Here is an 18,527-nt window from a genome sequence, read left to right on the forward strand (position 1 = left end):
AGGTTGGGTACATGTGTGCGCAATGTAGTAAGGCCTCTGGTTATATCCTGGTGGCCTGGCTATGGGCTCGGGGTGGGGGGTGGGTGGTGTGTGTGTGGCCCCTCTGCTTTGGGCACCTTCTGTTGAACGAACAATCCCCCAGCAGAAAGGGCCACCCACTCTTGTTTAGCACCAACCATCCGCCCATCTCACCAGGGCCTGCCTGACTGGCCCTGGCGAGGCCTGCCTTCTTAGTTTGTACACTGACCTCCAGTGCAGCTCCTGGTTGGGGACAGCCTGCGGTCCCAGCGCTGACCACTGCTCTCAGATTGAACAGCTGATTAACCAGCACCTCTTGGATGCAGAACATCCTCCCACATAGGCCAAAGCCAGGACCTAAGGCAACTAATTGCCTGATGACCGTAAAATCCAGTTGTGGCTTTCAGAGTTGCCAGAGGTGAGCTTAACCCCACTTTTCAGCCAGTGGGCAGTACCTCTGCAATAAATGGCAGCTATAGTTATGGAAGAGGACAGAGAAATAGAAGCGGAGAAACAAAAGAGACACAAGTGAAGGAGACCAAAAGTGAAAGAGGGGAGAGACATAAGTGAAGGAACAAAGAACTGAAGAAGAAAGCAAATAGAAATGAGTAAGTGAGACAAAATGAAAAGAAGGAAAGAGCAAGAAGAAAATTAAGAGAGACAGCAGTAAAAAAAAACTGAGAGAAACAAAAGAACAAAGGTCCTAATAGATTTATGTTAGCGCCAGAATTTTTTATTGTGGTCTACTGTGAAAAAATTGAGAGCCTTAGTTCAAACACACTAACATTTTTGTTGTTATGATAATGAAGATTGATTTTTGTATTAAGCACTCCTATAGCTCTGATTATGCGCCAAACACAAAATTTGTTTTGCTAACATAAAGTACATTTATAGCAGTATTAAAATCAGTTTGTTTATTTTTGTATATACTTGCTTGGCACTATAAAATTCAGCGTTAAAGATCAATTGTAAGTGTAAAATTATACTAAAAGCTAATCTGAGTTCCGGCTGAATAGCTGCACTTCCATTTAGGCAGAGATTGTATGGTCCAGAGCACATTGCTGTCACAGAGGTCAACAGCCCTAACATCAATGTTCTCACAATGATTTTCTCCATGAATGCTTCTTACCGATGGCTGCAGTTTTTAGTGTTTCAGTACAACAGATTTTAGAACTAAGGTGAAAAGAAAGTGAAATAGATTAAAGCTATTCCAATGACAAAATTATAAAATGTCGCCTATTAAAATCAATTTTTCAAATATGTAACAATATATTATTTAATACAATGCTATCTCTGAAGACCATGCCTTTGCTAAGATTACATTTATCCAATGCTATAATATGAATTTACTGATAATTTTTGTTCATCTCTGTAGTGATATCCTTGTGCAATATGTATGTAACACAAATGAGGTATGCGAATTCCATTTGCTTGAGGATCTCTGGTGGGGTTTATTTACAGCTAAATCAGTACAAGCAGTAGAACAATCTCTAGATACATCCTGTTGTTTAGGGTACTATGGTGCAGAGAGAGACCGTGGCTCCTGGTCACATGATGACATCCAGGTAGCTGGTTCATCTGCATGTGGGACATTACTCTTAAAGTGATATTACTTCATCCCTTTTTTCCCAAAGATAAATCTTGTACATTACAAGTGAGTCACATAGACATTGAGTAATAACAAATTCAGTTGTGCAGAGTTAGAGATTGTAAATTTTACGAGTACAGAATTAATGATTGTAAAATTCACGAGTTTGGAAGTCCATGAGTCCATATATCATTTTGGTGGTTTGACAACTCTTCCAGACCGTGTAACGGTGTAACCTTCTGGAGATGTGAGTTTCGCCCTTGGCTGTTCTCAATTTGTAGACATGTTATCAGTCTGCTGGTTGTTGTCCTGGTGTTCCATCCCATTGTCATCATCTGGGTGTGTTCTTTCGTGTTGGTTATGCACAACTGGAATGTTGTGCATTTCTCTTAGCTGGCTCCTGTTCCTCCTCCATATTGTTTTGTTGGATGTTGTGACTTCATAAGACCTGGGCTCACTGCACACTTTGGCTACTTCTGTGGGTAGCCATGTTCCAATTGTGGAACCCTGACCTTATGTCCTACATGTAGTTGAGGTAGTTCTACACCTGCAATACCGGTCATGCATCATCTTCATCCTCTCATGTTTATTGAGAAGTGTGTCCTGCATGTTAGAGAATTTGGATAGGTGATGACTTGGCAAGATCGTTTTTAGTTGCCTCCCAAGCATAATCTCTGCTGGTGAGGATAAACGCATATCCAGAGGTGTTGCTCGGAGCTGTAACATGATGACATGAAGACTTTGTTTCGTTGTCCTACACTTCAGGATTTGAAGGTGCAAACCATCTGCTCGGTGAGGCTGTTAGATTGGGGGTAGTGTGGTGAGGACATCACATGGTTCACGCCCCATTTGGCACATATGTCCTGAAAGGTCTGCCCATCTACTGTGGCCTATTGACCAAAATGATTTCATCAGATGCACCGAACAGACTGAATTTTGCATCCAATGTATCTGTCACGGATGCACTTGACATGTCCCTTGCTTGCCTGACAATTGGAAATTTGGAGAAGTAATTGATGACTAAGATAAAGTCATCTCCATTTACAGTAAATCGCCATGATTTTGGACCAAGGAACTGATGGAACCTCGTGAGGGTGTAGAATATCTTTATGTTGCTGTGGCTGGTGGCTCTGGCATGCCTCTCACATCCTCACTATCTTCTTGATGTCGCCATTAATCCCTCGCTAATACACCGTTTCACATGACAATGTCTCATCTGCTGTATGGGCAAATGTCCTTGGTGTAGTTGTGACAATGTGTCCTGTTGGAGAGCCTCAGGCAGGAGTACTTGTTTCCTTTTGAAAATTATGCCTCTCAGGATATCGAGTTCATCTCTGTACATCCAGAAATATCTGAGGTTGGTTAGCACCACTCATACCGTGTCGGGCCATCCTTCTTTGATAGCTTTCCACAGTGCATTTAGCTGTGGATCATTGGCTGTTTCTGATTGTAGTTGGTCCGACATATGCTGACCAAAGTGCAGTGGATCAATTTTGAGCATTTCTCCCATCTCAATGGCCAAGCTGTCTACTTGTAGGTCCAGTGGAATGTCTGGATTTGTAGCAGACGTCGAAGTTGTACCCCTGTACCTTTATGAGGAGTTGTTTTGGTCAAGGTGGTGCACTTATCAGTGGTTTGCACCAAGTCATCTCCAATGGCTTGTGATTGGTTTCTACAGTGAATTGCTTACCAAATGGGTAAGTGTGGAATCTTGTGATCCCAAATACCAGAGCGAGCATCTCATACTCTATGTTGGAATAATTGGATTGTGCTTGAGGTAGGCTTTTTGATTCGAATGCGATTGTGTTGCTGTTTTGCATGATGCTTGTACCTAGTCCTTTCTGTGAAGTGTTGACTTCGAGGATTGTCTTCTTCCTTAGGTCATAGTACTGTAGGGTGCAGGCATCTGCTGACAACGATTGTCTGAGAGACTCGAACATATGTTGGTGGTCCTCCTGCCACACATATGGTATTGTCTTTCTTCACTAGCTTTTTCAATGATGATGCTTTGTCTGAAAAGTTCAGAATATTTGGTGCCAAGAAGTTGGAAGATCCAAGGCGTCCCTGTGGGTCTCCTTTGTCCTATGGGATAGGTATGAGTCTGACATCTTCGACTTTGCCTCAATCAGCTTGCATTCTGCAACCTGAATAAATGGACCCAAAGAAATTGATCTGACTCATGTTCACCTGGTACTTCCTGTTGTTGAAGATGAGCTGCTCATGGTGAGCTACTGCCATCAGTGAGTGAAGATCTTGATCATGGTCTTCTTTGCTTTTGCCCATCATCGCAATATCAAAGGTGGTGCATATGCATCCAGGCACACTTTCTGTGGTTCTGCCCATACACTGCTAGAACAAATCTTGACTGACAGATAAGCTGAAAGATAGTCTTTGGAAGAAATATCTTCCAAATGGTGTTCTGAAGGTAGTGACTTCCTGAGATTCCTTAGCTAAGTGGACTGAATAGTATCCATGTTGGCATCCAGCTTCGAGTGATGGGTGCAGCTAAGCGATTCCACAACTAACGGATCAGATCTAAGCTCTGCAGGCCAGCCACCTCCAGTTGTGAATGGTGGTGGACAATTAAACAACTCACTGGAGGAGGAGGTTCCACAAATATCCCCACTCTCAATGATAGAGGAGCCCAGTACAGCAGTGTAAAACATAAGGCTGAAGCATTCGCAACAATCTTCAGCCAGAGGTACAGAGCAGATAGTCCATCTCGGCCTCCTCCGAAGATCCCCAGTATCACAGTTGCCAGTCTTCAGCCAATTCAAATCACTCCATGTGATATCAAGAAATGGTTGAAGGCACTAGATACTGCAAAGGCTCTGGGCCCTGACAATGTTATGGCAATAGTACTGAAGACTTTTGCTCCAGAACTTGCCGCACCCCTAGCCAAGCTATACACAAAAAGCAGGACAAATCCAACCTGGGTAATTACCGCCCCATCAGTCTACTCTCGATCATCAGTAAAGTGATGGAAGGGGTCATCAACAGTGTTGTCAAGCAGCATATACTTACCAATAATCTGCTCACCGACACCCAGTTTGGGTTCCATCAGGGTCACTCAGCTCCTGACCTCATTACAGCCTTGCTTCAAATATGGAGAAAAGAGCTGAACTCCAGAAGTGAGGTGAGCGTGACTGCCCTTGATATCAAGGCAGCATTTGACCGAGTGTCAAGGAGCCTTAGCAAAACTGGAGTCAATGGGGATCAGGGGAAACCTCTCTAATGATTGGAGTCATACCTAGCACAAAGGAAGATGGTTGTGGTTGCTGGAGGTCAATCTTCTCAGTTGCAGGACATCACTGCAGGCGTTCCTCAGACTGGTGTCCTAGGCCTAACCATCTTCAGCTGCTTCATCGATGACCTTCCTTCCATCATAAGGTCAGAAGTGGGGATGTTCACTGATGATTGTACAATGTTCAGCACCATTCACGACTCCTCAGATACTGAAGCAGTCTATGTTCAAATACAGCAAGACCTGGACAATATCCAGGCTTGGGCTGACAAGTAGCAAGTAACTTTCATGCCATACAAGTGCTAGGCAATATCCATCTCCAACAAGACAGAATCTAATCAACACCCCTTGACATTCAATGGCATTACCATTGCTGAATCCCCCACTATCAACATCCTGAGGGTTACCATTGACCAGAAACTGAACTGGACTAGCCATATAAATACTGTGGCTACAAGAGGAGGTGAGGGGCTAGGAATCCTGCAGCGGGTAAGACGTCTCCTGACTCCCAGAGCCTGTCCACCATCTACAAGGCACAAGTCAGGAGTGTGATGAAATACTCTCCACTTGCCCGGATGATTGCAGCTCCAACAACACTCAGAAGCTCAACACCACCCTGGACAAGGAAGCCGGCTTGATTGGCACCCGGCTTGATTGGCACCCCTTCCACAAAGATTCACTCCTTTCACCACCGCTGAACAGTAGCAACAGTGTGTACCATCTACAAGATGCACTGCAGAAACTCACCAAGGCTCCTTCGGCAGCACCTTTCAAACCCACCACCGCTGCCATCTAGATGGACAAGGTCAGCAGATACATGGGAACACCACGATCTGGAAGTTTCCCTACAAGCCACTCACCATCCTGACTTGGAAATATATCACCATTCCTTCACTGTCGCTGGGTCAAAATCCAGAAACTCCCTCCATAACAGCACCGTGGCTGTACCTACACCACACGGAATGCAATGGTTCAAGAAGGCAGTTCCCCACCGTCTTTTCAAGGGCAATTAGGATGTGCAATAAATGCTGGCCCAGCCAGCAACACCCACATCCTGTAAGTGAATGAAAAAAACTGGCTCAATTTGTGAACATGTTCTTTCTGTTTGCAAAGAACAGGGCCCTGTGCATTAAAAATGTGTCTTCCAGTATATCTAAATGCGCCATACTGCCAGCCCAACTGACAACCTTAAATTGGTTGTCAGTGTACTTCTTAGCGCACTGAGGATTATTTAGCAAATGTTGTCCAATTGCGGAATCACATCTAATGTTAGACAATGGGCAGAATTTTATGGCTGACGTGTAGTGGCAGAGCCCACACGTCAGCGCTTAAAATGTCAAGCGAGCGTCCCGCAGTCAGTGTGTGGCATCGTGATATTTAGGTGGGTGGGCGCTATGAAGCGCGATGCGTGCCAGCCATTAATTAAAGGCCCTGTTAAGGCCCTTAACTCGGCAATTGAAGCTGATTTTGAGGACCCCGTGCGATCTTCGCCTCAGTGCACAGGCCCAATGGGCAGGCGGGTAACTGGTTTTTTAACAAACCTCATCCACGGGCAGGATATGTGGGGTTGTTAATGTTTTTTCTGAAGTATTTAATGCAGAAAGTGTTTTAAACTTGCCTCTGTAATTGTTAGTAGTTCACATCGATTTCCAAGAGCTTTCTCTGCACTTTGAAGCTTCAGCTCAACAGTCTGCAGGTAGTAATCTTTATCGGGCCTGCAGTTTTCCAAAGGCCTCCATTTAGCCTGGGTATGGGTCTGACATCTCCACTGGAGGCAGCTTCTCTGAGGAGGAAGAGAGGGATAGAATAAGGAGGAGGCCAGGAGTGGACATTCAGCCTCCAGGGGAGCCACCTTTGGGAGGCCAGGTGCAGGCACAAGGGGCGCAGGGTGAAGAGGTTGTCTACGGTGGAAGGGGCCGCAGAAAACGCCACTATGCTGTTACCAGGGTATACGGGCGATGAAGCAGCTACCTCAATATGACTGAGGTGCAGTGCCGAAGGAGGCTCCGACTGTCAAGGGGGAACAGTCAACTATATCTGTCAGATGATTGGCCCTGAGATCTCCCCTAACTGTGTGGGTGGACACCCCATGCCAGCGGCTCTGAAGATCACAGTTTCCCTCCACTTCTATGAACCTGGCTCCTTCCAGGGCTTGATGGGTGATCTTTGCAGTGCCAATCAGCTGTCCACACTTGTGTCAAACAGGTTACAGACGCTCTGTTCAGACGGGCATTGACCTTCATCCACTTCCACTGCGACCAGGCAAGCCAGGCACAGTGAGCCAGAGGCTTTGTGGCCATTGCTGGCTTCCCCCGCATCCAGCGTGCAATAGACTGCACACATGTGGCCATCAAGGCGCCAGCAGGTGAGCCTGGTGCCTTGGTCAACAGGAAGGGCTTCCACTCCATGAATGTGCAGATATTGTGTGACCACAGGATGCAGATTCTGCAAGTTTGTGCAAGGTACCCAGGCAGCTCCCACGACGCCTACATCCTCAGACACTCCAAGATGCCAGGGCTCTTCAGTGCTCTGGCTCGGCTGGATGGTTGGCTGGTGGGTGATAAGGGCTATCCCCTCAGAAGGTGGGGAGTGCTACAATAGGAGCCAGGGCACCACAAGGGTGTGGTGGAGAGAGCCATTGATCTTCTCAAGATGCGCATCTGTTGCCTGGACTGCTGAGGGGGCGCACTCCACTAGCCCCCAGATTGCGTCTCTCTGATAGTGGGAGCATGCTGCGCTCTGCACAACCTTGCGCTGGAAAGGGGGGGATGCAGTTGATGATGAAGACCTTGACACAGTGGATAAGGCTGCACATGATGAATCCAGCAGTGGCTCAGAGGATGAGGAAGCACAGGGCAATGATGAGGGGCAGCACGCCGATCCGCTACCACACCAAGGAGGCAGGGACATCCGGGACACTTTAATCCAACGAACCTTCAGCTAGCTCCACACACATGGATCAGCAGGACCAGCATTGCGTGGCGCTTCCACACGTGGTACTTAGGTGCTACATCTTCGACCTCATCAGCTGTAACTAAGGGCTTAGTACAGAAACATCAATGTCCACTCAAACACTCATGACATGTCTGTGAAACATAAAAATGCAGCACAAAGGAAACACCCTCAGCCATGGTCAGAAAAGTCACCAAAATAAAGCACAAACATTGCTCTGACGTACATAATGATACATTCCCTAATCTAGGGCCAACACAGAATCACCAGCGACATACCCGTGGAATGCCTAACGTGCCTTATGCTTACGTTTGCGAGTGCTACGTCTAGGTGCCGCCCCATCGCTCGAAGTGGCTTGTGAGACAGCCTGCTGACTCTGCTGTCCTGTTGGCCTCAATGACCTTGGCAGCCGTCCTCTGGCCCTTGGAGCCTGTGATGGACCCGCCTGGGAGGGAGTGGCCAGTTCCAGAACTGGCACCTCCCCTGTTGTCGCAGCCTCAGCGGATGCAACAGTCACAGGCAGAGGGAAGAAGGAGCTGCTGCCCTCATCCGGAGTGCCCTGAGAGGAGCTCGCAGCGACGACAGGCAGCTGCTGCGCCGACGTGAGGTCACATTGGACCTCCCTGCTTACCGCAGATGGATGGGCACCGAGCAGCGACACTTGGTGCCCAGAACATCTCCCACATTGCGAATGACCACCTGTGGCCATTAGCGCTGTTTGGGCTTGCACGTCAGGGCGTAACCCAATCAGAAGATTCTCAATCCGCTGGAAGCCCCTCTCCATGAGAATTGCCAATCTCTCAATGGAGGAAGCCTGAAGCTCTGTCCTGAGGTTCATACCATCACTGACACTCTGCCTGGATTCCTCCACCACAGAGACCAAGTGAAGTACACCCTCATGGAACCCTGCCATATGCTCCTGTGCACCCTTCCGCTTGTCCTGCAGCTGCTGCATGGCTGACATCTCCAGAGGCACATCATCACTGTCCGACTCAGCATGTGCCTGGTCCCCTGCAGTCCTCCAGCTGCTGGCACCATCAGCGGTCTCTGTCCATGCCATCTCCTCCAGTGATTGTGAAGTGCCCTCTCCACTGTGCCCTGGGACATGAGCCGACGTCATAATCCCCACTGAAGTGTTTGTTACTGCACTGGTGCCTGGCTTGCTGATAGGATGTGACACAAGTTGCAAGTGTTGGCCCTCAGGTGTGGAGGGGGGGCTCCGGTCTTGTTGGTGGCAGCCATGCGGTGGTGATGCTGAAATTAACAACAAGGACAGTGCATCAGTTAGCGTTCAGTCAATAACACCTTTCATCCTTTTCCCCCCCAAGCCTCATAAGTTGCTCACCCTTCAAGACCCTAAGGAGACGAACATTGGTGGGGTGGTAAATAGTCAAGAGGAGGCCCAAACATTGCACGCGCATACAGGCAGGCTGGTCAGATGGCCTAAGGAATGCCACATGGAATGTTATGTGGATAAGTGTGCAGTTAAGCACTTGGGCAAGACAAGCAAGGTACGGGAATACATGAGTAATGGTAGGACGGTGGGAAGTCACGACAATTACAGGGATCTTACTGGGCAGACCCGTTAAGGTCATAGAACAGAAACATAAGGCGTATAACAAGGTCGAAGCCAGACTTGCCTTTATTATCCGAGGAACAAAATGTAGGAAAAAGGAGGTCATGTTGCAAGTGCAGAAAATGCTGTCGAGGCCACATCTACACTTCTGCGTTCACTTGTGACCTGCATTTCATGGGAGGGATGGCATTGGAGTGGGGAGAGTGCAGAGGTTCCTGACCTGAATACAAGCAGTCCTGGAGATTTGAAGTTATGAGAAAACATTGCATACACTTGCAACATTTGCTGTGAAGCACAGGAGGTTGACAGATCACATTATTAACCTTCATACCGTTATGAGGGGCATAGAACGGGTGGACAGAAGGCAACATTCCCCTTGGCCCAGGGGTGACTAACGTGGTGGCATTTATTTAAGTTGAGTGCCATGAGGTTGACAGGTGAGATGCTGAGGACCTTTTGGACAGAGTAATGTGGGACACACTGGCTGAATGGGTGGTGGAGGTGCAAACCCTCCTAAGATACAATAAGTCTTTGGATGTGCAGCAGCAATGCCATGGCAGGTTAGGCCATGGGGATAGTGGTCACAAGTGGGATAGGGCAACTTTGGAAGGTGCTAGAGACACGCATCCTCAAGGGGCTGAGGAACCTTTGTGTATGATCCACACGTCTGACTGTATCAGTCTGTGAATGAGCAGTGTTGCTGCATTAACGATTGCAGCAATCATCAGTGCTTTGGATGGTGGGGAGACTGAGTGGATGGGACTGTGGCCCTCAAATACCTGGCCGCTGCACTCCAGCCTCGCTGACACCTGCTGACCTGGCCACCTGCCTCCTCCCCAGCTCCATGGCCTGCTCCTCATATGTGGTGAGATGCTGCAACGCAGTGTGCCCACCACCAGTCCGCTGACGCTCCCGGATATTGCTCTCAGTTTTTGCCTGCAGAACAGAGAAGGGGATTTATTGGGGCTGCTCGCTCATGTACTTTGCACGTGCATGCCACACCCCAACCACAGTGGTCCATCTGAGACCTCCAGTGGCTCCTGTCCATACTACTGGTGATCAGTCACCAGAAGATACTACGGCTGCTCCCAACCCCCTTCCCGAATGACCACCTTGGAGATATTCAGCATCTATCACTTTGAATAACACACGCCCATGGCAGGGAGGCGCAACTAGGTGCGGCGCCAAGGCCAGCAGATGGCTCTTGGCCACGACACCTTGAGGCTCCCCTTCCACCATCTCATCACCATCAATAAGACATGTGTTGGAGTTCTGAGTATGTGTCTAGCTGCCTCCCATGCAGGTTGCCCCCAGACTACTCAAATGCGACAAACACCAACATATGATGCATGGAGAAACCATCTTCTCCTCAACCACTAAGGCTGATGTAAGCATGGGCACTATCTGTTTGCCCACCCAGCATGCGCCAAATGACCGATGCAGTAATGACACTAAAATGTGGGGAGGGGTGGGGGGGCCTCAAAGGCTAAGGCTATCTGCTGGGTAAAATGGCCAAGGCTGACATGGTATTCACCCTTCCAGAGCACAACAAATCATTGAAGTGCTTACAGCACTGTGTTTGCAGCACAGCATCTTGAGAGCTAATAGCCTCCGCCACCTCCTGCCATGCCTGCCTGGTGATGTGGAGGGCCCTCCTCCTCCCATCCTCTGGAAACAAGACTTCCCGATGGTTGGGCACCTCTTCCAGGAAGACAGCAAGGCAGGCATCAGAGAACCGAGGGGCACTGTGGCTGCCCGCTGGCCTACCCTGCAGCCTGCCCCCCCTTCTCCTCCTCTACCCTCACCTCTTGTGGTGCCCGGTCGCTGGCCATGGTCAACATCCTAAAGGAGGCTGCCTGGCCATTCTTTATACAGACTGCCGATTCCCCATTGGAACCAGCGGTCTGAAGACGCCCGCCACCAATTTAATTTTCGCGCTGAACATGGAAGTCTGAAATGCACTGGGTGAGCCTTAATCGGCCCGCCCGCGCAAAATGGCAGCGTGGCCCGTTTCAGCAGCGGGGTTCGGCTCCCTGCCTGCCGCCGATTCGGTCAGGCCCACCTGCCCGACAAACGCAAAATTCAGCCCAATGACTTTGGAGTTTTGCTGGCCCATGTTAGTTGGATACAGTCTGTACCTTGCCCATTGCGAACGGTGGCTGGGACATGCTGTTTGATACAAGTCGCCAGTCTTTGGGACGTATGGCCTAAATAACTAGCATCATGCTGACACTGAAATTCATATTCCACATTACTCATGTGTGATATGCAGATGTCTTTTTGGCTTGATGGCAGCATCCTGCTAGTTGTGACAACTCATATTGCTGCTAGAGGGGATCCTATGGCAACATTATCAGCAACATTCTCATACGGTATAAATTGTTGTTTTTCCTTTATATTGGTATTCTTGCAAATTGTCCTGATGAGTGCAAGACAAAAAGCTTTGCCACGTCTCTTTTAATCAGCAATACTTTTCTTGTATGTGAACACTGCACTTTCTGGGAGGGTCAATTGAGGAAATTGCATCTGAGGTGCAGTACAGCATTATCTTTGAAACCTCCTATGGCATTGAACCTGTCCAGGTTAAATTGTTGTAGCTCTTGGACTGACTCAATGCGAGTTTTCTTGGTCTCCTCTGCTGCCATTGGTACCTTGGTGATCTCATGGATAGTCACAATGTTGAGATGTCTACATGCTGGTAATCCTGCCACTGTTGCTCTGCTCATGTTTGCCAGGTAAAAATATTTTTTGTTTCCATGCCAAATTTCTGTAGCTGCATTGTTAGTGTACCAATGCAAGGGGTTGGTGACCCATTGTACACAGCCAATTGAGCAAGTGTTGGCTGTATCATTGATTCCCAACGGTCCAGGTACATGTTCTTCAGGATTTGGACTGGTAGGATATTTGCGCTAGCTCCTGTCTCAATCTTCATCTTGAGTTTACATTTGTCAGCTATCAATTTGACCTGATAGTGACAAAAGCTTCTAGTGGCCTGACTTTATCCACGCCATGTGTTACATTCATAATGTGGAAAGTCTGTTTGTCCACTGGTCGATAGCTGTTCCACTCTGGGTCTTGACTCTGGTCTGTGTTGCTGTAAACTTTGTGTATCGGCTTGCATTTGCGCAGGTCTCGGTGCTCTCCTGGCTCCTGGTCACTGTAGGGATTCCCCTTTATCCTCCGAGACCCTCCCCACACTCAAGTTCGTGACACCAGATTCACAAGTGTATGTCTTAAACAGAATGACCAACGAGACAAGTTCCTTCTGATAATTCATAATTGCTTTATTGAATCGCCCATAACCCCACAATACGAAACCCAAAATTTAAAACAACCTATTCCCGGTACCCAACACAAAGTCACCACTAGTGAAGTTTGGTTAAAACTTACAAAAACACAGGCAAAGCACCACGTCTTGTCCTGAAACCTTAAGGTAAAAAAAACCCCTCAGACCAATATCACCAAGATATGGCTGAAACAAGTTACAAGGTACTGGCAAAAAACACCATATTTTCGCCCCAAACCTTCACAAAACACTGAGACCAATATCACTACGATTTGGCAGAAACTTACAATCCCCAATACAGCTGGTCTGTCTGGTGTTGACTGTAGACCTGAGTCAAAGTGATCAAACTTAACCCTTCTTCTGACTGCAGCCCAAAACCTCAGATCTGCTCTTTTATAATAATTTAACTCAAACATGTCAAAACATATTTCCTGATGTTCCAATGTCCATTTAGTTGATTCCACACAAAGTCCAGATAAATGTCATCTGCTCTTGCTGGTTGAAACAATACAGGGTTTTCCATGGAAAATATGTCCAGATGAATATTATCAGTTCTCATTCTATGAACAATTCTCCTGCTGTTTGATGTGGTACATCTGGCTCCAAAGTTAGTGAGGGTTTTAATGACCCTATTCCAGTACTATTGTCTATGGTGGTTGAATAATTCCTTGACTGTATTGTATTGATTATGTGTCCTTTGTGCCATTGTATTGGGTAATCAGACTTCTTGATCACATTAGTCAATATCCAAACCCTTTTGATGAGTCACTGTTTTTTCACTAAATGTCCGAATTAACCCCTTGCTGCCCAGCCCTGAACTGCTGACTGCAGCTTATCTTTTTGAAATTTATAGTTCCAATCATGAGGTCAAAACACATCTGTGGGTTTGAAATTATGTTCCATAAATTTCCCAGTTGGAGGGGATTTTGATCCTACAGTCACATGATACCTGGCTCATCTGCATGTTGAGCTTCTTATAGGGACATCACTCTTAAAGAGATATTACAACAATCTTCTGCTGTGAATGCATTAGTTTTACATGGCTCATAGAATGAGGTAATCAGAGTATAATTGAAGTAGTTAGTTGTAATGTACTGATAAAGATTATGCCAGGATTGGGGCACCAAGTACATCGGGGTACAATTAGTCTTGAGCATCTGCATAAACTAATAACATGTTGGGAGATTGTTTTACACTCTTAACTTTCTCTTCCATGGCTTGTCATTGACTAATGGAAAAGAAAATTAAGCGGAGTGTAAAACGTGCTACTGATTTGTCATTGTCTACTTTGCACTATTACCCAAGACCAATTTCATCACCATTGTTTCTTCCTTAGTGACTATTAAGAGTTAACAACAACAACTTATATTTATATAGTGCCTTTTAACTTCACGAAACTTCCCAAGGCGCTTCACAGGGCATTTTAAAACAAAGTATGACACTGAGCTATGTAAGGAGATATTAGGTCAGATGACCAATGGCTTGGTCATAGAGGTATGTCTTAAGAGTGTCTTAAAGAAGGAAAGTGAGGTAGAGAAGCAGAGAGGTTTAAGGAGGGAATTCCACAGTGTGAGTCCAATGAAACTGAAGGCATGGTCACCAATGGTGGAGCAATTTAAATTGAGAATGCACAAGAGGCCAGTATTAGAGGAGAGTAGATATCTCGGAGGGCGTGGGGTTGGAGGAGATTACAGAGATGGGCAAGATCATGAAGGGATTTGAAAATAAGGTTGAGAATCTTGGAAACAGGATGTTGCTTGAACAGGAGCCAATGTAAGTCAGTGAGCACAGGGCTGATAGGAGAATGAGACATGCAGCGAGTTAAGACACAGGCAGCAAAGTTTGGGTGACCTCAAGTTTATGGAGGGTAGAATGTGGGAGACCACCCAGGAGTGTGTTTCGGTAGTTGAGTTTAGACATGGGTGGGGGTTTCCGTGACAGGTGAGCTGAGACAGGGGCGATGTTGGGCGCTGTTATGGAGGTGGAAATAGGCGGTTTTCGTGATGGTGCAAATGTGAGGTCAGAATCTCATCTCAGGACCAAGTGTGAAAGTAAGGTTGCAAAAACCAGCTTAATATCACACTGTTGCCAGGGAGGGAGAGGGAGTCAGTAACTAGGGATCTAGAATTTTCACAACCTAAGGATGTTCCAAAGTGCTTTACTGCCAAAGAGATACTTTTGACATGCACTTACCATTGTAATGTGGTGTAATGCAGCAACTAGGTTGCACACAACAGTCTCACAGACAGCAATGAGATAAATGACTAGATTAGTCAGAATACCGGGACAAATCCACTGCTCTCTTCAAATAATGCCACAAGATCATTTATGAGCACCCAAGAGAGCAGATGGCTCCTTGGTTTAATGTGCCATCTGAAATTTGCAGTCCCAGGTGAGAAGCACCCTCACAATTATACTGAAGTTATTGGTTGTATTATCTGCTCAAATCTTTGGAGTAGGGCTTGAGTCCTTGGCCTTCTAATTCAGCGACAAAAGTGTTACCACTGAGCCAAAACTGACAGCATGTGAAGGTATGTATTGATAGTGTCACTGGCCTTGTCACCCACCAAATTTATAGGTGCCACAAGTTTTGTCTCATATTTCTAATTTTAAGTGTGAACAATTGGATTTGATTATGGTATTCTGTTACCAAAAGTCTTGCCCATATAACAATGACTTGTTGACAGGTGTGAGATTGACTCTTGTGAGTGGTGGCAAAGTTGAAGTATATTCCTGTGTTTTCCCATGTAATGTCTATTGTTTTGGGTTAGGCCACCCTTGAATCTTGTTTCCCATATATTTGAATTGCAGTAAGCCTGCCAACAATTTTGCATTTACATTCTTTAAAGCGTTGATATCTGGAATATTTGTTGCCCTTTTGCATTAAAAACAACTTGAAGCCTTTTTTTTCTTATCAATTAATCCTTCTTCCATTTATCTTTAATTCATAACTGCTGAACAACATGGCTTTCTGTTGATCATTGTGGAGGCTGTGACTCATCTTTGGTTTTTATTCCAATCCCTCAGCCATTTCAACTCATAAAATTTTATATTTTCTTACTTTGACAATGAGTAGGCTTTTGTAAATTGCTCCAGTATTTTGGTTATGACTGTTTCATGCAGGTAAGGGGAAATAAAGTTACACGGGAAGAATAACTAAGTTGTAAAATAAAAGATAACGTGCCTATTTTAACTAAATACTTCAAAAATATTTTAAAAACCGTATTGGGATGAAGTTGCAAAGCATTGCACAAAATAAATGCAATAAATGAAGGAAAATGAAACAGTTGCTTGTTCCGAGTATAAGTGAGATATAAGAAGCCTCATTACATATGTTGTGGTGTGGCATGGTTCAAGCGCAGGTCCATACCAGGTAATTACAGGAAGCAAACAGCGGTGCTGATATTTGTCCCTAGTTTTGGGCAAGAATTGGGTAGCAGTGTTCTGAAAACCATGGCATAGCACTTACTGTCTTATTGTCCCACTTCCACTGATATCCAGGCTATTGCCATGTTGGTCCTTCATATGGATGGCACAGGCACTTACTGAAAACAGGCTGGCACCTGATTAGCCCATGTAAATCAAGATCCTATGATGTGTATAGGGCTCAGATGCAATTTTAGGCTTTAACTGGGCAAATTATTTGTAGCACAATGTTCTACCAGTCGAATTGTACATAGAGATACATAGTTGGTCCTTAAAGGGATCATTAGAGGCCACTCCGAAAACAAAAATGGTATCTTTTTCCAGTGAGACATTAGGGGCCAGCTGGAGCACAGGCCTCTGAAATCATCTCACCCATTGGCAGTCATTCCACTTCACCATCATGTTCCACCCTCCCCACCCCCTCACCCCCAGTTGTTGCCTGCTTGTCGCCCTTAATGTGCCCCTACCAAATCAACTCCATGGAGGAGTCCACAGATCCCCACCTTTCCTGCTCCAAGCTGATCCAATCTTTGCTCCAAACACGTGGGAATTTCACTGATGACATCTGGCAGGCAGCTGTGTGCTCCTCCCACCATCTGCCCAAAGTGAAAGTCAGCCTAATTGTTTCCTGACTTTTTTCATTTGTTTCAATGCTATTTTCTCGTTTTCTTTCTGCAGGTTTTAATTGTATTTATTGCTTTTTACGATGATATGTTAACTACAATAGTCTATTCTAAAGATTTCCTTCCTCTCTGAACTCTGAATCTGTTTTAGGATATTTCACTCAGATTTCTACTCTAGCTGATGTACAAGAAAATGTGATGGAATACCTTCATGTTCTAAGCAGGCCAAAGGTCATTGACCAGGAACATGATATTGTGTGGACAGAAGCGTACATTGACAATACTGTAAGTTAACATTCACTATGTTTGTGCATTGCCAAAAATATCTTGGTGGAACAACTGGGAGGGAATAATCATATAGAGCTAATATGGAACCATATTCCATTTTAAAGGAAACAGTCTATCTCCTTTCCAGAACTTGTAAATAACTGTTAGGGGAAAGTTTGAGTAAATGTTCCATTTTCTAAAGTATGTTAACAACATTTTCTATTTGGCAATGAATTTGCTTTTTTTCAATTGCTCCAGTTTTCTATAACTATTTTCTGTGGGTTTTGGAAACTATAGTTAAAAAGAAAGAATAGTTAAATAAAGGAAAGCATTTTATTTTAACAATTTTTTCATGGTGGTTAATTGGAATTTCAAAATATTTTATTAGCACTATGAAGTAGAAAAGTGTTAAGCAAAAGAAAACAACAGAAAATGAAGGAAAGTTGAGCAGCTGAAATTTATTCGGATTAACAGTTAAATTTGGCAAGAGGGAATGGAATTCATGGAATAAGAGAACAAGTGTTGCCATCTGTACTTTGTGGCACTGCAAAACTGATTACACTTGGTTGTCCATTCCAGTCCAGATGGTTTCATTAAACTTAATAGCCTCCAGAGATTATAATAGCAGTGTTAGGCATAAGTGAAACATACTGTGGCACTTCATGGCTCATCCTGCGCACACTAAAACTCTGGCACAGGTTAGTAACATTATGGTGAAGGCACTTTTGTGTCATCTAAGATGTCATAACAAACAATATGAACAATGCGGAATTTTTCTTCTATTGAGATATTTTGTTTTTTGTGATGGTGGGCAACGGGCGATAGCGAATCAACAGCTCGTTTTACATCTCATGATTTGGTGGAACAGACGGCCAATTCACTGTCACCATTTTGCATTATTGCAAAATTATCTGATTGAGTCACGATTTGACACAATAATGAAGATATTGTCAAATGCTATGATGTCTGACTGCATTTGACCACAGGGCAGCAGGCAGCCCATTTTTGAGAGTTAAGATTCACCCCTATGCTTCTATTAATAAAGCCATGGATGCCATATGCTTTTCTAACAGCCTTCACAACTTGTTGCCACCTTCAAGAATTTGTGTACCTACAGCCCCCAGTCTTTCTATATATGTGCCCCCTTTAAAATTGGTCCATTTTGTTTATATTTTCTCTCCTGTATTACTTTATACATTTTCTACTCTAAATTTTACCTGCCATGTGTGTTCCCATTTAACCAGTCTTCCTATGTCCTCCTGGATCCTCCTCATTGTTTACTACATTCCTGACTTTTGTGTCATCTGCAATCTTTGAAATTATGCTCTGTATAACTAAATCAAGGTCATTACTGTATATTAAACAGGGCAATGATTCAGATACTGACCCTTGGGGAATGCCACTGTACACTTCCCTCCAGTCTGAAAAACAACTGTTCACCATTGCTTTCTGACCTTCAGCCAATGTTGTCACCATGCTGCCACTATCCCTTCAATCACATGGATTAGTAGTAAAATGTAGAGGAGAAAGATTTATAAAACATAGCA

The 18,527-nt window shown here is 45.3% G+C and overlaps 1 protein-coding gene across 1 annotated transcript in view; it reads left to right on the forward strand.

Moving 5' to 3' along the window:
• cacna2d3a (calcium channel, voltage-dependent, alpha 2/delta subunit 3a) overlaps positions 1 to 18,527 on the forward strand; it is a 1,018,794-nt gene that overhangs the window by 623,786 nt on the left and 376,481 nt on the right. Inside the window, exon 13 of the mRNA XM_041191614.1 lies at positions 16,865 to 16,998. Coding sequence (XP_041047548.1) covers positions 16,865 to 16,998 — 134 coding nt within the window. The remainder of the gene's footprint in view (positions 1 to 16,864; positions 16,999 to 18,527) is intronic.

Source organism: Carcharodon carcharias, chromosome 7 (genome assembly GCF_017639515.1).
Source record: "Carcharodon carcharias isolate sCarCar2 chromosome 7, sCarCar2.pri, whole genome shotgun sequence".
Classification (NCBI taxonomy): Eukaryota; Metazoa; Chordata; class Chondrichthyes; order Lamniformes; family Lamnidae; genus Carcharodon; species Carcharodon carcharias.